The sequence below is a fragment of the Platalea leucorodia genome (genome assembly GCF_965183815.1).
Source record: "Platalea leucorodia genome assembly, chromosome: 7".
Taxonomy (NCBI): domain Eukaryota; kingdom Metazoa; phylum Chordata; class Aves; order Pelecaniformes; family Threskiornithidae; genus Platalea; species Platalea leucorodia.
Genome location: NC_138829.1, coordinates 55,153,086 through 55,177,722, shown reverse-complemented (window position 1 = coordinate 55,177,722; position 24,637 = coordinate 55,153,086). Strand labels below are relative to the sequence as shown.

General features: G+C 40.7%; 1 protein-coding gene across 2 annotated transcripts in view; it reads left to right on the top strand.

Annotated features, from left to right (window-relative positions):
* The first annotated feature begins 1,534 nt into the window (after positions 1-1,534).
* MOB2 (MOB kinase activator 2) overlaps positions 1,535-24,637 on the top strand; it is a 121,128-nt gene continuing 98,025 nt past the window's right edge. Inside the window, exon 1 of one of the 2 annotated variants that reach the window (XM_082316748.1) lies at positions 1,535-1,704. In XM_082316748.1, coding sequence (XP_082172874.1) covers positions 1,688-1,704 — 17 coding nt within the window. In that variant the 5' untranslated portion in view covers positions 1,535-1,687. Of the gene's footprint in view, positions 1,705-2,968; positions 3,011-24,637 lie in introns of those variants that run through there. The other variant, XM_082316747.1, reaches the window with a different exon arrangement.

The window sequence follows — 24,637 nt, the reverse complement described above, 5'->3', positions numbered from 1 at the left end:
TTCTCAGGGTAAAGTTTTGTTACAGGAGAATGGCAAAATAAAGCAGTTATGTGTTGTGCAAAGGGATCCCCGGCAGATTTCAGAGGCAAGGTCAGTTCTAAAAATGACAGCGCAATATGGTTTTTAATACAAAATAATTCTACCGCCTTTCCTCAAGACAGAGAGATATAAAACAACCATGACCAAGACATGTTCTGATTAAATCACGCCTGTGACACCCCCTTGCAATGCATTACTAGCCCCAGGATAATGCTGCTCTGTTGAAACTGTTGTCGGAGTCAGTGTGATGGCTGGAGGCCGACTCATCCTCTCTGAATGAGTGGGGCCACCGGTGGGTGCCTGTGGGATGAGGGGCCATGGGGACCCCCACACCCACAGCACCAGAGGGCTGTGAGGGCCCTTTGGGGCACGGTGGGGTGGAGGAAGCAGGGCAGGGGAGGAGGATGATGGCTTGAACAGCCTCCGAAAGATGGTCCTTCCCTCAGAAAGCTGGTGACCACAGGGCGTCCAAGGAAGTAACTGTCACTCTCCCATAACACAAATAGGTTTTAATTAATACACGTGCCCAAAGCATGCCATCATCCCCAGCAGATCTGCCTCTGTAAGCATCTCCACCTAAGCAGGTGCTGCTGTTCGGGGCGGGGGTAAATCGGTGAAGAGGACATCCACCCCATCCCACACAGCACCTCAGTGATTTGCATGGAAAGGGTTTCTCCTCTTTAAAACAGGTAGGATTGTTTATATCTTGGAGAGGTGCAGTGTTTGGCTGTCTGTGGGTGTGGGCAGCTATCATTGCTCTGGTTTTGTGGAGCTAGTAGTTGGTCGGTTATTTTTGCAAATAGAGGAACTGAGAAAGGAAGGATTTTGAGTCAAAGAGGAGACTCTGGAGCACAAGGTGCAACCAGTAGCGGAAAGGACGAGGCAGGTGAGGGAGGCAGCCAGCCCGTGCCCGACGTCCAAGGCTCTGGGACTCTCTCGGGGTGCCGAAGGGCTGAGAGGAACAGCGGTCTCCGTGCAGGAGTGGCTTGGGTCAGTGCCTGGTGGCCCTGTGGGAGCTCCAGGCTTTCATCGCCCTCACGAATTAACGCATTTTGTCTCGTGCGCAGGGTGGTGTAATCACCGCAGCGCTACCCGGGGGCCCTGGCATGGAGCTCCCCTCGGGGAGCCCGTGGCATAGCGAGAACTGAACCGCCGAGGCCCAGACCCAGACAGTGAAGTCCCCCCAGAGGCGGACGACTAAAGCTGGAAGGGCCCGGCCCGGGGACCAACAGCCCCCAGACAGGAGGAAGACCCTTCAGCGGCCCCGCGCCCCCGAGGCACCCGGGCGTGCCAGAGCCTCTCAGGCCTTGAGAGCGTTACCGGCCGCGCCCGAACTACATTTCCCAGCGTGCCCCGGGGGGGGCGGCTGGGGGGAAGGCGGGGGGCCGCTTCCGGGTTGGCGGCTGGCGGCCGCCAGCGCCGTGTGTTTACTTCCGGCCGCCCCAGTGCGCGAGTGTCAGGCTGAGGAGGGGACCCGGCGCAGCCTGGCGGCCGCCCCGCCCGCACCGCCCAGCCGGAGCCGGGCGGCGGGGGAGGGAGCGAGGGAGGAGCCCGGCCCCCGCGCCCGCAGCGGCGGCGGCCCTCATGAGCGGGCAGTGAGCGGGGAGTCGGCGGCCGCGGGAGCTTGCCGGCGCGGCGGGACCCAGCCATGGACTGGCTCATGGGGTGAGTGGGGCCCCCCCTTCCCCCGCGGCCCGGCACCCGCCGGAGCGGCTGCCGCCTCGGCCGGGCTTCCGCGCTGCCGGGCAGCCCGGAGCCGTTGGGGGAGCCGTTGGGGGCGCGAGGGCGAGCCGTTGGGCGCGCGGGGAGGCGCCGGCCGCCCTGCCGGGTGCGGGGCGCCCCGCGGGCGGCGCAAATGACTAATCAGTTACTGGCGGTGGGGGTGACAAGCGGCGTGTTCGCCTCCTGCGGTGACAGCGAGAGGAAGCGTGAGAGAAGGCGGCTGGACCACACAGAGGCGAGCTTCTCTGGGTGCCGCCGGCTGCGCTTCAGGGGAGGAAGAGGTGCAGGGGAGCCCTTGCCTCGTCCCGAGCGGTCGCGCTCTGAAGAAGTAACTTTTCCTTTCTTCGGGGGTGTAGGAAGGCTAGGCGTTGCAGGTCTCCCTGCTTCCCACCAATGCAGCGTGGGACTAATACCTCTGCAACAGAACATCACTTTAAACGGAAAGGCTTGCCAAGGTTTAAATGGCTTGCTTTGGAGAGGAAGAAGAGACCTCGGCAGAGATTAAAGCCAAATCAGAGCCACGCCAGGGGGCTTGGATAGCCTGGGATTAATAGTGCTAATTACATAGAGACAGAAGGTAGAAAGCGCTTTGCAGCTGCTTTTAGGTCTGAAAACCTCAGTGCAGGAGAGGGAGATGCAGTTGATGGGAGTGACCTGATATGCTGCCAGTATCCCAAGCAAGATAAACTCGGTTACTTCCTGCACAAATCGTGCTGGCGACCTGCACTCAGGTGAACTGTGAATAATTATGCTTCAAAATCTCACGAGCAGCAGGTTTGTTTCAGCAAAACCAGCATTGCAGTGGTAACTTGCTGCCTTTAGTTTCTTCTTTATAGTAGTTTGATCTGGTTCCTGAATGGGATGTTTACCATCTAGGTTGCCTCCTTTTCTAATGTGATGTGCCTAGAATACAAAATAAACTATTTTGTCTCAGTTGCTAGATGTGGTGCATTAGAAAGATCACTTGTGTGTGCATTGCCTTTGTCTGCAGCTGAACTACTTGCTGGTGAAAGTACTACGGCACTTGTTATTTATCTTCAACCAAGATGTGGCCGACTCTTGAGCCAGTTGTCAATACCAGTTATGTTTTAGTGGAAGTTTGACCCCTCAGTCTGATGGAGTGAATGCTGAATATCCGTGGGGTAAATATTGATGGCTGCATTTTCCTCCAGCAGGCTGAGCAGTGGAAATGCAGTATTTGTGGCATGTGAAGGGGTCTGTACACCATGTGCTGCAACACTTGTGTCTTGTAAGTCAGAGGGCTGCACTGTATTATTACATGGTCTTAATGAAAATATAAATGACAAGCTTGTTTTTATTTGTTTCATAACAACCACAAAGCACAGGTGGTATGTTATATTTCTTTTGTAAAAGTAAAAGCTGAAGTGTCAAGGTGCTACTCTAACTACAAAAAAGTCAAACCCAACACTTAAGCAAGACATTTGGATGACTCAGAATGCCTCATTTACACAGTTGTACTTATTTTGTGTGAATTATATTGTAAAGCAGAAAAGAATCAAGGTTTAGTTTAGCCAAACTCAATATGCTAAAATGCCAGTTTTCTTATGAAAAATATTTTGGGCTTTTTGAAGTTGCTGTGAAAAAATTGGCATTTGTCCTTTGCTTTTTTTACCCAGGGTGGGTGGATCCGTCCATGTGTGGAAAAAGACTTGCCTGTTTTCCCCATTGTAATGGGAATGGATCCTGAGTCATTTGTGCATTACTCGCTTGTTCTCAGCTATTTCCCGATACGTTTCTTGCCTGACCAAACCCGGTATTGTCCCACTGATGCTCTTAATGTTCTCTCCTTTAAAACTTCACCAGTTCTATTTGCGTGGATTTTGGGGAGGGTTACGGTAGGAAGGGAGAGCATTGATATTTTGAAGGGGAAAGGGGTGGGAAGGCCTGAGGGACCCTGTCTTATTCTGTCCAAATTATGGCTGCTGTTAGCAACTATGTGTATAAATGAAAACATCCTTCTTGCTGTTTGTTGAGAAAGAAACTGAGGACGTTCATCTGCCAGGGCAGAAATTTGGGTAATGTCACTCACTCAGCCTTTCTTTCAGTGAAAACTTCAGCTGTTTGGGTCTTTGTGTGAGAAGGGAAGGGCTGCAGAAAAACCTGCAGAAATAGTAGGAAAGCGGGTCACTCCCAGTAACCCATTAGTTTGTGTCGATGTCTTGTGCCTCTGGCGAGCAAATTGTATCGGTCTGCTTCTTGGTGTTGTCACTCTTTCCCGAATGAGTGTCACCACTAATAAAAGTACTGTGATCTTTCTTATTCCTCACTGCTTTGGCAACGTGCTGGTTTGCAGTTACAGTTTTCCGTGCACTTGCTCACAAGAACCCTTCTTGTATGTCTCATCTGTTGGGCTTTCTTAGTGTTTTGGTATGAGAAACACCTTCTGTGTTTTAACTTTGTATTCCTGAGAAATTAACCGTCAAGTGCAAGTGTGTTAAATTAGGCGGCAGTAATAGTTGCTTCTGTTCTAGGTCTCTGCCCTTCAAGCTCGTGTCGCATTTATCCGATAGATGATTTAGAGTGAGATCTGCTTTATTCCTTGCTGGTCCTCCCCTTCACTTGTGGTCTCTTGGAAATTGGGGGAAGGGTAAGTTCTAATCATACCACAAAGGGCAGCAGCCCAAGTGTCTCTGATCGCCTCAGAATGCTTAATATACAAAAAACGGAAGCTGAAGCTTATAAACAATAGTGAATTTATGATGGATTAACAAACAGCTATAGGCTTACGTGGTCACACAGCAAAACTTCTCTGGGTGCTGCCTTCTGTTTGGTCAAGTGCTTCAAAATCCAGTCTAGTCCTAGGGAAGAAAGCTGAAAAAAATGAGCTGCTGGCATGTTACAGTGCTCAGTTTAGCACCAAAATAAACCCGAAGTCTTTTCTGTTGTTGGTTGGTATCTTTTACCCTTCTACTGAACGTAGCCTTAATATTGCTATTCGTGAAAGACTGTGGTTTCTTCAGTGCATTCTCTCCACTTAAAAAAAAAAAAAAAAAAAAAAAAGACCATTTTGAGCTTTTTTTGTTGTACATAGGATATATTTTCAGTGCAATTTTGACTAGAGATCAGTGCTGCTTAATTACTTGGCTCACCGACATCTGACAGAGATCTACGTTACCCTCTTTGGAAGAGATTCCAAACTTTTGTGTTACAAATAGCATTGATCTGCTCTTGAAGTAGCAACAAAGACAGGCATTGTTCCTTCGGTTATGAAACTTGCTTTTTAATTTGTTTTAAAATTCATAATTAAAAAAGAGTAAAACATATTAATGGTACTGGTAAACCTGACATGGTGTCAGTTAATTTTAATCTTCAGATGTGATGTCTGATGCTGTAACACATTTTTTTCCTAGTAGAGAAGGATTGTGAACTGTTATGTAAAAAGGGGGGAGAGAGAGAATCAAACTATTTTACCAACACCTGTTAAACACAAAACATAATTTGGGGCTACATCTGTACTATAAAATTTGTAGTTTAGCAGGTTAATAGACTATGCTGATTGAAACTAAGAAAACTGCAATAGTTTAGCATCGTTGTGATGGCAAAACACATCTGTAGATGCATTTTAAACTGGGAAAATATCTACCGCTGCAGAAATGAGCTGGAGGGCTTTGTATGGGCTACTTAAAAAGCCTTCACTATGTTGACTAGCCCTATAAAAAGGGACTCTTGGTGAAGGAAATGGGCAGAGGGGGAGATCTCTCATTTTTCCCTGTGCGAGAAAGCTTCTGTTTCCGTAAACTAATGGCATTCCCTCTTGACACTTACTTGAATGCCTCTGAGCACAAGAAAAACTCTGCATCTTCAAGAACTGAAATGCTACCTCTAAACTCTTCAATGAATATTATGTTCTGTTGAATGTGTATCAATATTTTCTCTGCATCAGAGGACTGTGTTATCCCAGGATCAGTGTAAATATCTCTCATACTTGTGAGCTGCAGTGTCCACTCCTTTCACAGGCACTTCTGGTACCAGTAAAATGTCAGTGCCCTCATCCATGTGGCTTGGTTTCCCTGTGGTACTAAGGACTCTTTTTCCAAGGGAAGATTGCAGCATGTAGTGGCTTGTTAAAAATAACATTTTAGATCCAAAACTGCTGTTGTGTAATAAAACTTTTTGCTTCTGGACAGCAGGGTATCTAGCTCTTGCAGGGGGAATTTATGACAGTAAGAAGCTGTGGGAGCACGCTAACTTTACACAAGTGAATGATCTCTCTGCCTTTCTGTGCCTTATGGTGACTTGACAAAGATTCACAGCTCATTCTCCCAGACTTAGAGTGTAAGTGGAGTAAAAGAGAAGGGGCTGTGTGCAGTAGGGATTCCTCCTGTCTTTAGTTTTGAAGTTGTAGGTTTTGCTATCCATACTGACGTACCATCCACTGCTCAATTATCTGTTCTTTCGTATGTTGCTCTGGTGACTTGGAAAGGAGGGCCTAAAAATGGTTGAAGGCTATCCTTTTCTCATATCCCACATCTTCAGCTTTGAGGACAGTTAGAAGAGCAATGGCCTAGAAAGATCAGGAAAATACAGATGGCAGAAGAAAGAAGCAAACTCCTGATCAGAATATTTGTGCCTGAAGACAGCATAGACAGGTTCGGTCTAGTCAGGTGCTCTGTGATCTGCAAGATAGAGCAAGTGGCTACAGCTGTAAACTGAAGAATGCCTGATCCAATGTAATAGCCTTCACACTTGCAAGTTCCATTTTGTAATGTCAATTAATCTGTTATAAACACCACATATGTATGCTGCCTTGCATAGTCTTCATCTGACCAGCATAGGTAGTTGGAAAATATGTTGTATTAAGACAGCACAGTAACTATGCAAATTCAGTCTTTTTGAGTATATGCTATACTGATGATTTTTAACAAACAGTGCAGAGGACTTCTCTAGGTCTGCACACTGCTAGATTTGTCTAGTACAGGAGGCCTGCGTGTCATGAATTTATTTTATTTAGCTATAACTCTTAGGGGCTTAAAATAAAGGTAGCCATTTTTCCACTTGTTTTGGATATAGGATTTTGCCACATTATCCCAGCAGTGATTTTGAAGGCTAGAAGAAAAGTAACGCATACCGCTGTTTTGTTGTTTTCCCATTCTGCATTTATGGAAGTGTCTTTCAGAAATTTCCTCATAAGGCCTTAAGACACTGTCCAGTTGAAGATACGCTATGGTGAAATACGAGTAACATTGTTATGCAGAGAAGTCCTAGCCTTGAGCTAGAACAGCTAAGGACTAGATGTGAAAAAAGCACACTAGTGTTCTAGTTCTGAGTCAGTAAAAATCCAATATGCTAATTTTTCAGCTGTTAGACTAAATCTTTGTTGCTTTTGAACGGGTTGCATTATCATAGAATCATAGAATATCTCAAGTTGGAAGGGACCCAGAAGGATCATCAAGTCCATTAATCATAAGGAATGCATCTTGCAGTGGGAACAGTGAGAAATCATGCAGCACACTTAGCTGTCAGCTTGGCTGGTGCATAATACAGTTGAACCAAGAAGAGTACTGCTGTCTTTGCCTAGCAGATCTTTATATAAAAAGGTACCTAATGATTTTTATTCTAGGTAGTGTTTGAAACTTCCTAATTATAGCAAATATTTCTATAAGAAGGAAGGAAGAACACTGGAAGTTCTTCAGCTGCTGTAACCGTAAGGAATGCTTTCCCCTTTCTTCCCTTCAGTCATCTTCAGTGAAGAAAGTCTCCTGCCTTTGTAAGGCAGCCTTCCCCCTAGAAACTCTGCTGCAACCTCTCACCTTCCACCGCTTGCATGGTTTATATTTTTGTCCTGTTTTTTAACTGACCTCACAACAGGTGTTTCCCTTGCCTTACATTCCCCGCAAATTCTTGGCTTCACAGACCATTTTCCCTTCTTTGAGGGAGCTGAAAATAACTCGGAACTGGTAAACCAGACATGTCCAGTCCCATTGGGTAGGGAAATATTCAAATGTTCCTTATTTGTTTCTTTTGATAGGTGTAACATTACCTATGGGGTCCCAGATAAATCTAGGTCTGTCTGTGGGCCACTTGCACTCAGTTCACTGCTTACTTACAAGACTTCAGTATTATTTCATACACTTATCAGACATGAGCAGTACCTTTGCTAAACCAGAACTTAGCTGTGAAAACAACTAGTATAACATAGTCCACAGGTAAAAGAATATTTCCATTAAATATTAACTTGTAATATTCATTAATATAGTAGTGGAAGGGTGCCGTTAGTTTGAAATACGAGTTTCCAGGGCTATCATCGTTGTAGAAAAGGAGTCAGGACTGGATGAGAGCAATTTAAACTTCTCAGGTGGGTTGTTCCCTTATGTCTCTCTGGTTCTGAAAGTGCTTGGTTATATTACTGAGATTGTCACTGTTACAGCTTTTCTGCTGTAATGCAAAACAAATAAAAAATAACTGCAGAGCCTTGCTCCCTGAAGTGTCCTGGTATAGTCAATTATTAATTTCTTGGAGAAAATGCCAAATAAATCCTGCATTTACCTCTTACTTTAGCAAACCACATAATTTGTATCAGCTAGGCAGTTACTTTCCTTTGGTCAGTACAATGCATGTGAATACCGGTTTGTTCTTATGAAAGCATTCTTTTTCCAACAAGGATTTTATTGAGGGACAAGAAGAGTAGATCACTCTCAAGGTCCTTAAAGTAAAATGAACTATTACTTGCCTTAGAAAGAGTTGAGCATTCTAAAAGTGTAGCAATACTCCTTCCGTGTGTGTCTCTGCATGTTACCCTCTTCTCCTTTGTGTTAGCATCAGCATTCAGGAAGGCTGATAGGTTAAGATGCTCATCTGACTGAAAACTAATTTTTTTTTTTTTTCCTTTTTTCCTCTCCTCAGGTTAGTTTTCAGCTAAATGAGTTCCTGCAGCCTGTTTGTGTAGCTACATGAATAATGTTAATAGCATTATGGAGCTGGTGAGAACATAAAGCTTAGGGAACACTCTATTTGGTGGCAGCAAGGACTTAAATCAGTTGAATGTAATCATGTAGTAATGTGGTAATTATCTGCAAATCATTAGCGATTTTCTGATGATGTATCCTTTGGCTTGAACTGTTTGGAAGAACTGCAGAGTATCTGAAAATAGGAGATGCTATGACTAGGCTGGTATCTTGGAGCAGGTAATGGCCTCGGAGCACTGTCAGAGTTGCTGTCCTACTGTGTTACATACAGTTTATGGCTAAACTATAAAGATACTCGTAGTGAAGTGGATATTTATGAATAACTCAGAATTTATAATTTGCTGTAAATCAGGTTTCATCTACCTGTGAAAAGTGCTGCTCTGTCATGGTGTGAATGTGAAGGGAGGTAGTATTTTGCACGCCTGGCTGAATCCAGCAGTCTGATTGAAGAGAGTTTTCAGGAAGCTTGGTTCACGCATGATGGCCTACATAGCTTTGCCATATTTCACTGGCAGTTTCCATCTGTTACATCTACTGGATGTGGGCCCAGAGCAAGCATACTTGAAAGAGTAAAATTAATAAGAGACTGCAATTTTTAGATAGCTGGGTACACAAGTTTGAACTCGGTGTTGTCAGATCTGCATATTCTGCAATCATTGCTGACCTATTAAACAACTTTAATGTGTGTCTCAGCTAGTGGAATGCTATTGAAATAATCTTGTGCATCATTTTTAACCCATGTTTAGCCTTCTACAATCAGTGATAAGGTTGTGAAACTTACGTGCTAGGTTCAGTTTCTAAATGCCCTCTGTAGCAATTTTTTTCTACCCATCTTATTATGCAATTAAAAAAAACAAAATTTGACTGTGCCCTTCACTGTACTAAGCTTTATAATGAATAAATATGTTTTTTTAAAATTTATTTTTGCAATCTTGTTGTTTATAATATTACTGGAGACTGTTATATCAGTGAGACTACTTAAGGAAGAACTGTTGCTTCATGACTTTGTTCCAGCACTTAAAACATTTGTACTCTAGGAGCTTCCCTGCTCCTGAGACAGTGTGCAGTAATTTTAAATTATTTAATTTTGGAGTTAGAATGATGAGTATAACTGTAAATGGCTGAACAGCAGTACTATAATTTTAGCATTTGGAGGGGAAAAAAATGGCAGTTTTATATGAAGTTAGTTTCCTTCTATTCTGCCAGCCAAGAGAAACTGGTTAGGGTGCAAGGTCTTCACACAATCCACAAAACTCTGTTTCCGACTGTGGAAAAAGAGTATTGAACACACATGAAAAAAAAAAAAAAAAGAAAATCAGAATTTAGATACAATTTTCAAGGCCCTGAAGAATGTCAGAAATTAAGCTAGAATCAAGACAAGAATGACTGTCATAGATCAAATTCCTTTTTACTCTGAACATTCAAAGAGTAAATCCATTAAGCTAGAATGTAAGCATGCAGAAAACTGTATTTTTAACAAGCGTCTCATGGGCTTTGGTGGTTAGGGCAAAGTCAAAATGATCTAGGTCTGGATGATCTAGGTCCGGTAACTTGAGCTCTTCAGCATGTATCTGTGTGCCTTTTTTTTTTTTTTTCTTCCTTCACTGTTCAGGTCAGAAAGGTGTTCATTGAATATTTTTATCAGGATTTTTATCATCTGAATCACTGCTGTCCCTTCTCTACACTGAAATGTGTAAATAGTTGGGACTTTTACCTGAGAAGTTTCCTGGTATTTATACACAAAGCACAGAATTTGTGTGAAACAGGTTGCATAGAGGTGACCTTGAGACTGATTTTTTTTTTAACTGCTTCATTTTACAACCTTAATGTTCCTTCAGTCTAGAATTTACTAATTTAGAGAACTTCTTTCTTTTGTATGGTTTTTCATAAAACAGCAGGGAGTTGTTCAGGAAAGGCTTTGTTCCATACACTGTATCTTAACAGGTTATGCAAAACTGGGTAGAGATGTTTTTTTACAAGGAGGTGTTTTGTGTCTACTTTGTGGATGGGCTCAGGTTACAGAGTTAACTCTGTGGTTTCAAGTTTGTGTCAGGTGTGATAAATGATAAATAGCTTTGTTTTCAGTCAATCTTCTCTGTGATGATATCCAGGTGTTGCTGGAACTCCAGTTGGTAACCTTCATGATGGCCATGTCTAATAAAGTGTTAGTGTGTGACCGCTTTCCATCAGATACGAAAGGGACAGTTTTTAGTGAGGGCTAGTAACTTTTATTAGACCAACAGATGTACTTGGGGAAGAAAGAAAAAACTCCTGGGCATACTTGTATCTCTTGTTTATGTTAATAGACTGTCTTGAACAAAACCATGTTAGTCCTATAGCTCCATGTCAGCTGGATAAATCTCACATGCAGATTTAGCAGGGGGCTGGTACCTTTTTAGGGACCTGACCAGCCTACATTCAAAAAGCCACAGGTGGGCACTGGTCTTGCTATTTAAGGTTACATAAATATCTTCTAGAAAAGGAAAGAGATTAGAAATGGGAGTATTTGTTGGTTCTGGTCTCGGGTATCCAGATCCTCAGATACATCTAATCCCCTCCAATGTCGTCTTTTCTTTTGTTCTGTGAGCCAGCCTTTCTTGGTTCATTTGTAATTTCTGGTTGGGGTGCATGTGCTAACCTGCAGTTCTGACATATTTACGGGTCTTGTCTGTGTCTTCTTTTTGTTGTAGCCAGATAGCACCATTTTTTGAATTTGCTGATTTTTGAGGTTTGGAAGAAGTCTGACTGGTAAGAGATGAACAGAAGAAATAGCGAAGGGGATACTTCAGCCTAATGACTATGGCTGTTTTTTTGTTCAATTCTGATCTTAATCTTGTAAAGTAGAGGGTCAATTGGATGTCCCTCTGCTGCTTTATTTTTTGGGCATTAAGGAGTATTGTTTCTTCCGCACAGTATTCCTGGATGGGCATCTAATGGTAGTTGTTTTTGTTGTGTCCCTTCCTCATTTGATCATTGTGGTGCTGTTGGTTATGAGCAATTTTTGAAGACTAACCTGAAATTTTAGGTTTTTTTGGATGTATTTATTAATGTTTCTTATTAGGCATATGTTAGGCTTTTACCATGTAGTCTGGCAGAGCACAGGTTTTAGCTTTGAGTTACGGGTGCTATTCAAAATGCTGAATTTGGTGATTTGCATTCTTATAACCCCAGAGTGTCTGTAATGAGGTTATCTCTCTTGCCCCACCCTGCTGAATATGAAGGTACTGGCCCGAGTCACTTGAGCTTGTTGAGGCTTGAGCTGGTGAAGTGCTGTGAAAACTCATCTATGAAAGGGGAGATCCTGTGTTAATGCTTGTAATGCACAGCTAGGTATTTAGCTGCAAGTATATAGGCAATGTGGTTGGTTTACTTTTTAAAGGGTGGCCTTCCTGTTTTCACACAGTACTATAAGGTGGTGGGTTTTGTTTTGTTTTTTTTTTTTTCAAGTGTTTATAAGTGTTTTCCAGGCTTGTTTCAGGCAGGATGTGCTCAGTCATCCACTAAAATGTAGGCAGCTGTTGCTATATGTGGTATAACTTCCCAAGTGTGCAAAATATTATTTACATGTTCACAGACTTGAATTTTCTCATTATTGTTAATAGAATCAATACTTTTGTTTAAATCAAGTCCATCTTGGTTTTAGGTAGAGTGAAAATTTATTAGGTTGACTGGTTGGGAATACTTGCAATTAGTCATCTTGTTAATGGAGAAATATTTTCTGCAGTTCATGAAACATGCAGTATAATTATTCACCACCTTGCAGGACAAAAATCACTTGCCTTTTTTTTTTTTCAGAAGAAATGTATGTAGTTCTTTTTCTAAGTAAATAAAACAAGAAATATTCTTGCGTAGTAGATCTATTAAATTCCCATATTTAAACATTTTATTCTGATAAATGGGCTCTTTTTAATTTTCTAGTTGGCAAAAATTTCTTGAGAAGGAAGTAACTTTATTATAAAGATGGACTTGTTTCAATACATTGGTTCTACTTGTTCAGGGTGTGTCGGCTATCCACAGTATATCTAAGCCAAGCCGAAAATGTAAAATATAAGGGTGTTAAATATTTCTGTGGGCGTCACAAATTAAGCTAACGTGAAGGTTGCTTAACTTCTGAATGACAGCCTCCATGAAGGTTTTAATGTGTTTTAACAGATAGAATTCAAATTCACTCCTCTAACTTTGACTTCCTGTGTAGGAAAGCACTCTTGCAGTGACAAACAGTAAAAAAAAAAAAAAAAAAAATTTTTTTTTTTTTTAACAAACCTGAGAGTGCATATGAGAGATCACCAGGCTGATGGTCCCCAGTGTTAAGAACAGCCATTGCTGTTGGAGTAAGCGGATAGAATTTGAGCAAAGAGGAAGAAAATACAGAAAGAAGGAAGGTGCTTATACATGTAATAAAACTAGCTATCATACACACTAGCACATACACCATAATTTTCCCGTCTGGGTATAATAATGGAATAAGTTATTTTCCATTATTGCTAAGACCTTGATATTTTTATGAAATACTGCACATGATAGTATCTTTTGTAGAATCACTGTTTGTAATTGAACTGTAGCTGCCAAAACAGATGCACGAAGAACTTGTATCTGGGGAATTCCAGTACATACTTGACCTAAAGGAGTAATTTATCATTTGTCCAGATAAATGTCTGTGACCTGATTTGTCACATGCACACATTTTGCAAATAGATGCCTGCAACATGCTACCCATGTATCCTAGTATGCTGCCTGTGTTGCTGTCTGTTGTGACTTCAGTAGCCTATGGCTGCAAAGATTGCCTGCCCTTTAATACCTAGGCCATTAGTTCTTGTCCCATAGTTTGTATATAATATTTTCTTCTACTTGTGAACTTAGCACACTTTTATTATAAGGTGTGGATGTGGTTTGTTTGGGTCTGTGACTTTACAGACAAAGGTTCTAGTCCTAGTTATGCCAAAAAATCAGTGTATGCAATTTGATAGTATCACAAGTCAGGCTAATAGATACTACTGATCAGTCTCAAGGGCTAAGACACAGAAACACTGATGTCTCTGAATGATGTGAGATTTGAACTTGAGAGCACCTAACTACTACATCAGTGTGCCCTTTGTGGACTATGCAGTACCTGAGTGGGAAAGAATCTTTGCTTTCTGGAGGGCTTGATTTGACAGTGCGATGGAAAAGGAAATATGGTTGGGCTGAAATGTGCCACTTTGTGCAAAATTGTGTCCTCTGCCATTTCCTTTGAAACTAGAGTTTGGTAACTGCTCCATGTTTGCTGTTCTTATTATGTTGATCAAGTACTCTAGAAAGCTCATTTAACAGATGTCTAGTTCAACATGAAAAAGTACACGAGGCTTGGAGGAGGTCAAAGGCTGTTATAATGGGGGAGCCAGACTGCACGTGCAAACCAAGTCCACCCAGAGCTTTTTGTTCCTAGCAAAGTGAACTGTGAAGATGTGCTTCTTCCCTATTCCTCTTAATTCCATGATCCGGTATCCTAAATCTTACACTTTTTAAAAATGGCACACAAAGTTTTACTAGCTAGATGGAGGGAGAGCTAATTTCACCTGCTTGGTATTGTTGACCAAACAATGAAGTAGACCTGGTCTCTTGTTAGCTAAAATAAGAGGGATAATGCATCCTAGCTTTGGTAAGTTTTGGATGAAAAATATCGCATTGTTATGAAAGGATGTTGCCAAGATGAAGTTTCTCAGTCTAACTGAAATTGACTGCCCCCTTATCCTTTTGCTAGTATATGGCCAAGTACATGGACTTTTTACATGCAAAACAAACCCGCAAGGCAGGACCGAACAGCTGTGGGAACAAATAATCTGAATTGGATCCATGTTCCCACTGAAAGTAATAATGTGGCTACTTACAGGAACTATCCCAATGGCCTGTTTCCCTAAGATCCCTGGAGACTAGCAATGTGGGTGGAGTGCACAGGACATGAAGTAAAAATATTGTGAGATAGACCTGTCCAAAAGAGAGTCTAATCTCCAAGGAAGACAATGGTTATAATATAGCCATGGGTTACTCATTAACTCAGGGTTGCTAAAACAAATAGTATTCTAGAGTGACAGTCAGCTACTAACATGAAACTGTTATTTACTTTTTAATCTCATTTCGGATTTGCTTCTTTGCACCAATTTTTTGGAGTTTAGTAGTAAAATGACAATGTGACTATCACAGCAGGCACTGTCTCAGACCTCCGAAGAAAGAATGAATTCTCCAATATGCTCTTGTTACAAAATCAGATCCAGAAGAAGTTCAGATTAACTAGGTTTCAATAAATACTTGTTCTGCTTCATCATGTGGAAAAGCAACAGCAAGTTCAAAAATGGAGGGGGAATAAGGCAAAATTGGGTTTAAAGACAATTGACTTGCCAGCATACTTTTACAATAAGGAACAATTTTGGTGACTTGCATAACAATAGAAGGTTGGAATACTAATAAATAGGAAGAATTTTTGTATAAACCCCATAGCTATGGGGTTTAAATTGTATGATTCACTAAGGTAAATAATACAGTTTTGTAAAGATTAACCACATTAGCAAGAGTACTAGCTAGGATAATACTGGTTTTCAGTCCATGCATCAAAGCCGAGCAGTCAGAGCCAGGAAGAAATTTCTCTTGGGATATGGTGTTGGGCAATTAGCTGCATTTCCAGAGATTTATGCAGTCTTCTGAATCGCTTCAGTGTTGGCCATTGTCAGAAATGGAATATTGGGCTTGGTAGGCTGTTGTTTTGCATTATGCGTGGTCTTATGATGCGGAGGTAGATATCCAGAACATATTTACATAACAGCACGGTAAAGCTTAATTTTTTTCTTCTGTTTGCAAATACCTCCCCTTTCGAGGTACAGGAAGTTGAAATACTTCATAAAAATCTGATTGTTATAGAGGGACAGAAATAGAACTCCCTTCTAAAATAACTTTTGTAACACTTATTTCCAATATCTGTTTCTTCTTACAAAAGTACTAAATGTATTAGTTGGTGATTTGGTTTTAAGTTTGGAAAACTTTAAGAAGTACTTATGGAATGCTTTTCTTCCTGATTTTTAAGTCAGGGCTATTTGTGCATTTGTACCTCTGTGATGTGTCTTACAGAAAGATTAAGAAATTGATGTCTCTTCTTCCTTGTTTTAAATTAATACTTTTTGGACTAAGGTAAACTTTTTCAGATTTGTTATTCATGAAGTCAGCTGTCTTGTTAGCATATTTCATTCTTGCATTTGTTTAGAGGCCCTGAATTACAGCATCTGGTTCCTAAGGATGACGGAGTCACTCTTTTTCTGGTATTTACTGTTCCTTATTGTTGAAATGTCGCCTTTGGGACTGGGACTGTCATTAGACATATGTTAATCCTTGTAGTAACTTTTAATGATATTGATAATGCAATGATAATGAGGGAAAAAGACAAAATTGGTTCTTGGGGGAGAAGATTTGAAATTCCATGGAATTAACAGTATCCCAGGATGTTAATGTTGAATCATGGTGGTGCTCTTCCTTTTTTAGTAGTTTTCTAGAGGTGAAAATACAACAGCTTTTTTCTTCCTTCCCCAGAAAGAAGTAAGAATTAAGATGGAGTCTATTTTATCATCAGCAAGAATAAAATGTAAATTTGGAAACAAGACCACTTGGTCATGTATATGAGTTGTATTATTGATCTACTGTTGTTTTTCTAGTCTGTACTTCCTTGGTTTTTTATTACAGCTCTTTCTCAAAAACAAATATCTGCTTGGATTGGGAATGTGTTTTCAGAGATGCCAGATGGTACATTGGCCTTGCTCTTCTTGAATCCACAGTGCTTCCTGAACAGTTTAAATACTTACAACTTGCATATTCCTCTTGGCTATTCTGAGCTGAAGCTTCTGAAGTTTTAATAAACTTTTGCCACAATCTGAAGGGTTGGTTTTAGTCTATGGTAATTTTTTGTGATTTTTTTTTTTAAGAAAAAACCCAATTCCAATATAATTTTAATGTTTAAGCACAGTTTGCTAATTATAATCCTTCAGTATGAATTACTTTAGCATCTGGAAATATGAAACAAAAAGATCATGGATTGAAGGTGCATTCCCTAAATGTAATTGCCGCTTAAAATTATGTAAATCCTAAAGTGAATTTTCTCTTCCCCAAAATGCTAATGGGGAGGTTCCTTGATAGAAAAGAATGATTACTTTTTTTGTCTCATTAGGTGAGTGCTTTACTTGTTGGTGGTTTTGTTTTTGGTATTTTTTTGTGTATGCACAATAGAGATCTCAACATGTGATCTAAAAACACTTTGTATTTTTAAAGTTTTGCAGTTAGTAACACACTAGCTTAATAATCATAGCTTTATTTTATTTATGTAGTATAAATACAGGGGAAAAGTCTTGATCGGGAGACATATAAATAGTATCTAAGTATGTAGATGAAGAAGATACAATTCTGTTGGGTACTGCAAGGAGCAATATGTAACCAAGCCAGTTCAAACAGCTGATCAGTTGAATGCTACCTCTGATTTGTTGGTATCATGCTGAGAATAAATCAAGTTTGTGTAGTGGCTGGAAATGACCTTTTTATATTCCTTGGAACTGTTTTCACTTTAGGCTTTTGAAAACTCAGTGCTCTTCCCTGCCTTCGTTCTTTAGTAGGTTTTAAATCAAATTGTTACAAACCATTGTGTACACATTATTGTCCACGTAGATTTTATGAGAATTTGCATTGGTTTAGCTAACTCAGTTCAAAAGATAACTAAAGTATGACAGCGTCCAACATTTGAGTCTTGTACCTCAGCTCTTCCCAGTGAGATTCCATTTCCTTAAAAATACAGTAGAACTTGACTCGTTCAGGTATTGTATTCTCCAAAATCTCTTGGAGAAGATTAAGTGCTTTATCATCTAAAGGATGGCCTCATCATATGCCAAGGGAGCAAATGAGGCTGTAGCAGCTCGTATGAACCTTTATTATGAAAAGTTGCGCAGACTTTATAAATGCTGCGTCTCCTTCATCCTTTTTCCTCTAGAAGATATACCTTTTACCAAAACAAGTCAATGAAGAAGTTCCTGATAAATTCTTTGGATAATTTTGAAAATATTTCACATATGGAAGTGGAAGGGAGGCAAAGAAAAGTTAAAAATACAGTGCCTGCTTCCTCAGATGCACTGTGGCAGCAACATGTTTATAGCCTCCATGATAGACTTCAGTACAATACATCTTGTTGAAAGAAAAGCTATCTGGATGTTTAGCACGGCTGCGTCAAAGCCGGAGATTCCCTTTTTATAGGGGAGAACTACTGCTTTCTATTGCTCCAGTTTCTCCCTCCAGTAAGTTTACTGAGGACAGCATTTTTCTTGCTACACCTTGCAATATTAAAAAACAGAGCTGATGTATGCATGAACTAGGAATGTTTCTGAAGACTGATTATCTTAAAAAAACAAGTAATGACATTGGTATTTTATGTTGATCTGTGTTAGACTACAGCTGTGAGTGTTCTCAGTGTTGGGTGCTGCAGTAAATAAATTTGTGTTCAAAGATTGGAGTGATTGCCCATATGCCACAGCATCCTCTGCTTGCTTTAATTCTCATTACTGTACCTACGAGGGAGATATTTTTACCCAGTATCTGACAAGTGAATAAAAATTTCTTTCGTGTGTGTCATTGTCATAGCTTCTTTGTCATAGCTTGATATTATGAGAACAAAAGAAAGCTGGGGACCCTAGTGAGAATGTTAGAGAAGGATTAACAGAGCCTTGTAGCTATGGAGTTAAGCTGGGCTTCTGTTTTCACTGCCAATGACATCTTGATTTATGCATACTGGGGATGTTTTTAAACACAGAAGCAATAGGAAATGAGTTTGCTTCTAGCCTATGTTTCCTGCAGGGCTTCTTGGCTTTGCCTTCCGGTTAGACAACAGCATTCGGAGCATAATCTTGTTGTTCCATCCTCTTATTGCTGTTTATTTGTTTCGCTGGGTATGTAAAGCTCTGGGCTTGAATCTGTTTTCCCCTTGCCCAAATCTTCCTTGAAGATGTAAGTTGGGAATGTGCATGCAAAAGATCTCTTGTGCACATCCTGTTCTCAGATGGTGTTATTTCCTTCAGTCTTGCGCTCCTACTGAGAATGTGGCTTGAAGGATGATCTTGTGCTTGCATCTGGCGAAGTTGGTGCACGTGTTCATAAATGGTGTAAGAGTTGAACAAGTAGCAAGGTTGTTTTAACTAATGGATGGATTTGTAGCTTTTTTTAGAAGTATTTTGTGATTATACAGATATCTAAGTACCCTAAATTGTGGTTTAGGTTTTTTTTTTCTCAGGGTGTGCATTAAGAAAAAAGTAGCCTGGTAGCAGTTTGAATATTCATGCTGTCATTATGAAACAGTGTAACCACAGGTGAACTTGCACAAATACTGAAAGCAGCAGCCTGGAACAGAAATATAAACTTCTCCCTTCCTACTGCTTTGTTTATTTCAAATGTGCAGATTGCTGAGGTAAGCAAGCCTGCAAAATTGAGATGGGTTAGCCATAACGTAACCGTTAACTACTGTGAAAACAAGCCTTCTTCCATTACCAAGCACTTCTGAGTGGCTTGTTGCTGGTCACTTGCTAGAAGGTGACATAATTTGCAATTCTAATAGTGTAACAGCCTATTCCTGACATGCTGAAATACTTTTGAGGATTTCAGCGTATGTTCACGAGAAGTATATTCATATGATTTTGCTTATGGGTTTCATACAAAAACAGAATGGTTGATGGAAAGGAAGTATTACAAAAGGAGGAGCTTTTAGAATGCATCAAAGGAGTTTTACTAGGAAGATGTCTGGTGTTAACCTCTAGCCCTGTCTCAGTGGTCTTTGGTATTAAATTGCTAATACAAGATACTGATTAGGATCTTCCCATTCAGTGAAATCGTGTTGCTTCATCTTCTTTTGTAGGCTACTGTAAAACAACCTCTTAACCTAATGTAGTTACAGTGTTGATAAAAAGTAAAATATGCCTTCATCTATGTAAAAAAGCATCTGAGCATAGAAGCTTTCCTGGTCCTTTAAGTTCTCTGAAACAATAAGACTATTTTTTGCTAGAGATAACAGAGAGTGTAACCATAATACTGCAGTATGGATGTCATCATTCAGCCCTTCTATGGTGTTTATGTCGCTCATTTCTAACACTGTACCTAGAATTTGTACTGTGCTACCTAGAAACTGTGGTATCTCTTGTTTTTGAGCTATGCTAAAATTTAGATTTTTTTTATTTCAACAATGTTTGAAACTGGACATACTGAATGAAATGGCAAATTTATAATGCATACTTTTTTGTTTAATTTTCTTAACTTTTTTCCCCAACTAGAATATTCCCCCCCTATTTCTCCTATTGAGAATATTTTGCATCATTATACAGGAGAAATGGTGCTAATGTTTGTTTTGTCGTATAACGAATAAATCTGGTTTGGAAAGTTCCTCTCCCTAATTCCTATCTTTAAAGTCTTTGTTATGGTTCTAATTAGTAGGTATTAGCATATGTATCAAAATGCAGAATGTGCAAGTACTATTTGGAAAATTAAATGCTAGGTTTAGCTCATCATTTTGTATCATTTGGATTTATTTTGAACAAAACATTAGCACACTGAAGTATGAAAACTATAAAATTATGGCATAAAATCAACATCAATAAAAATCTGTCTTACACATAGCTTTTCCTCTCCTAGTATCCATGCAGCTGGGCAAATAACAAATGTGTTGCTACTCTTCATGACTGAGACTGGAGAAGGTAAATGTGGAATTACCAATGTGGAGTTGAAAAAGTAAAAACATTAAAGTGCTTTTATAGTATTAAGAGGGAGGAAATGGGGTGGGGTGGATCACTTTGGGGAGGAGGAGAATTTTCCTCAAGGCAAAACAAGCATGTATTTGTTTTGCCGGTTGCAATAATGTGCCACCCAGCGTCAATGTTGGTACCACCGTGTCTGTAATAACGCCAACCATAGGGCTAGAAGAGCAGGCCTCAGCCCCAGTGAGCTCTGGCTACATTAGGAGTTGTGCCCAGTCACTTCTACTGTGATCCCCTGTTTTTAAAAACTCCTCTTCTGGCAAAGGTGAGAAAAGAGGTATTGACTGCTATGGAACTTCTTAATTTTGTTAGACTTGGTGTAAATATCTCGTGTTTGGTACCTTGTTCTGCTTGCTATGCACTACATCTCTTGATTTTTGATTTTTTTTTTTTTTTTTTTTAATTTCATCGTTCATGTACTTTCTCTCCAGAAGAGGGTTTTGGCAACAACTGAAGGATATCTAAAGGCAACCTTGAAGACTTTTCTGTGGAACTGACCTTTAAATATACAGATTTACAAGGAGTAACAGGTCTTTATAAAAAGCACCACAGTACCCTATAACAAAAATCTTCGTACCACACAAAGACTATGTATTTTATACCATAGTTCCCTGAGCACTTTGAGCCCATGGGCTGCCATGAGAAGTGCTCTCTTCTCACTACTCCAGCTGTTTATTCCCCTCTCTTTGCCAGCTCAAGTGCTGGAGGGATCTCATTAGGAATTGGATCATGCTGGTGATGCAGGTTAAAACTAATGGAAAGAAAACAGCATTTTGGTTTAACTGGGATCAGTTCTTGATCTAATTCACTATACTGCTGCACAAATACCTCTGCATGGGAGAGGCACAGAGGGAAGATTGAGAGACCAGGAGTGATGGAGGGGGAGTGGGATCAACTCTAATGGTGGTAGTGACAGTTTGCTGGCTTAATGTACTTGTGCAACTGTGACATTAGGTGCTATGGTCTCTCTCAGAAACTCGTTATGTACTAGACAAGATGAAACACTTTTTTTTTTTCTATAAAACAGGCTAAAATAATCCATTTTCAGTTAAGTAATATGTCCTCTGAGAAATAAATAATTGTTCAAATGTCTATAAAGTTGTTCCTCTCATTTGCTACAACTGTGGATCCAGAAATGTCACTATGACAGAATATGCTTCTGTTTGGAGGAAGAAAAGTAACTTCAAATCTGATGACAAAGCGTAATCAGTCAGGATGGCAAAATCGGGCTGCCCTGGTAAACAGAACAGTATAGGGGCCAGGGCAATTGCAGAAACAAGCTGCATGTCAGCTTGCAAGGTATCGTGTTTAATTGCTGCAGATCTTGTGAGGGTTTGTGGTGATGGTTTGTACATACATGTGTGAATTTTTGGGGGAAAATGCTAATTAGGTTGATATGTTGTAACAGATGCTTTAGGTCACTTTCCATAAATGTCGTTTTTAGCTGAGATAACTTTTAGCCTTTCTAACTTGATTATCATTGTTGGAAGAATAGTTTGTACATCAGCTTATTTTCTGCTAAAATTAGACTAGCTCTCTTTTATATTCAAGTTGCTTTGCAACAGCAAAGTGAATGCAAATCAGACTCATCCTGTATCGTTTGTTTTACGTTCTGTCACCCTCTATGGTAATAGCCAGCAAAAAGCTCAACTCCAAGTTATATCTCTCTCTTGCTAGATTTTTCTGCTGACGTAGCACTCCCTAACTGGGATGCTGTATATTCTTGGGACAGGAATGGATTCCCTTTGTGGGTAGTCAGATGTAATCTTTTGGTAAAGGACTGACTTTGATAAAACGTGTTGTCCATTGCTGGATGCAGCTGTTCTGCATGAAATCCTGTTTATTGAATATGCAATTATAGAAGAATAATGATAATGTCCTCCCTCTCTCTTAGTGCCACAGATGGCAAACTCGTGCTGGTCAGGGGACCAAAGAGAAGTTAGGAAGTAGGATCTGCAACGCATGCTGTCTATTGCCACATGCTCCTAGCCAGATGTTTTGTGATGTGAAAATCCAGCATGTAACTACAAAACAAAAATAGACTTTAATATGGAATGACATGAAGTTCTTGACTAAAATCAATTATAACAGAACGTTCTTAATTCGCTTTCTTTGCAAGTTGTACTTTGTTTTGTGTGTGACTCACTGAAGATGACTGTAATTTTGCTCAACCTGAAGTTACCTAGCTGCTGTTCAGAGTACATTCATTCTTGTGACTCAGTTAACTCTTAAAACTTACGACTTTGTGCACTTTTTTCCAGTAATATTTGTGCTTCAGGATGCAACGGGCGGTGTGTCAATACACTTGTTACAGGACCAAGCATGCTGTGCTCAGGCGCAGTGCTTTAGAGGTCTCCAGAGTATTGTGAAATGCAGCCATGTAGGTTTATCAGGAGCAGCTGTTTTTGTTCTGTGGACGGATCCATCTGGGGCGGAGAGGGGGGAGAGAGCGAGCACTGGTGTCTTTTAGAGATTAGCTGGTGACAGTTTTGCTTGGGAAGTATACCAAGTTTTAGCAGAGCTACTGTAACAGAGATAGGAGGTGGAAAGGGATGGTGAAAAAAACACAAGCTCTATTAATCTTTTTGTGTCAGAAGAAGCCTTCAGGATTTGGTTGTTTGCGTGTGGGTCTAATTGCAGCCTTGATTAGAGGAGTGCCTAACACTTCCTACTTCAGTAAAGATCTGGCTGAGCTGTTACAGATGACATTTGGACATACAAGGCCTAGATGAGGAGTCAGAGCAGCTGTGTCCTTGTGCAGGCGAGAGGGAGGCTGTCTGGTTTATTGGATTACCTCTTGTCAGATCATGGCAATGCATGCTTCTTAAATCCCTCCGGGTAGGGAGGGAGTGTCAAAGAAGGGATGGCTTATTTTAGGTAAACTGACTTAGACAGCAGTCCATTTTCTTGTTCCTTTTCTACTGAGAAATGTGGGAACATTTCACGTAAGGGTAACGTTCAGTCTTCGAAATGTTCATGCCTGATGTTGTGGTGGTTTGTGGGCAGAAGCTGCGTGGCAGGTATGAGCTGGGCAGAGGGCCTCCAGCAGCTTGATGAGTTTCTGCACCTTTTGTTTAACTTCAGGAAGCGGTGGGTGAGTGCTTGCTTTTGATGCTATTCCTTCTCTCCTGCTTCTCCTCTCATCCTTTTTCCCAAGCTTATGCTGGTTAAGGGTTGACAGTTCAGCTTACTGCTTCCTTTTGTATTGAAGGGTAACTGTGAAATCTTTCCACAGTGAAAGAGCAATGAAAGATTTCTAGGTTTAATTCTTGGCTGTTGGAACCTCGTGTATTTGGAGAAAGTGATAGGGGTTTTGTGGGATCTTCAGCACTCTTGTAGTCTATTATAGAGTTATTACTATGCTCAGGTCTTCTATCAGTTTCCTAATATATGAAGCAAATGCTTTGCTCTCCAACTGACAGAAGGCACTTGAGAATAATACTTTTCAAACAAGTACCATATTTTGGTTGATTATCTCTATCTTGGAAGGGACAACCTTGCTCCTGCATGTCAGATTGTAGTTCTGTACTGTCTCTTGCTGTGCTTGGAGAGCTTCTAGTTACTACACAGGAATGGATTCCTCTCTCGAAGAGGAAGGTCTCCTGTCTTTTGCAGCTTAGACCCTGCTCATATAGTACTGGCTGATCTGAGAAGTGGGAGAAAGATAGATATATTTTGGGACCATAAGTTAGACATAAGAGGCAAGTCAGCAAATATAATCTCTTCAGAGGAGAATATGCAATGTTTGAATTGCACAGTAGACATAGAACAACTGTGTTCTAAATGAGTAAGAATGTGTCCTGTGCATGTACTCGGTGTGGTCGTGACAGTCAACTTGGTGTCCAGAGTTTTGCGAGTGATACAGCTGGAGTTCTTAATCTTTGTCTTTTAAGCATAATGGGTGCTTGCTTGAAAATGCTTTTAAGTAACATTTTTCACTCCCTCGGAGCACAGTCATACAAAAAGGCTGATGTAGGCTATGGTGCCACTGAGGAAGAGGAGCATGGGATTTTCTGGAATTAGTTCTGGCACTAGCAGAATATTGCTGCTTGGTTAGTTTGTCATCTTTAGGAGACTGCGAGATGCTGCACCAACAATTTGTGTCTGTGCTCAGTGAGTGGGGGACAAAACTTTGTGGCATGAGGGAGAGAGTTA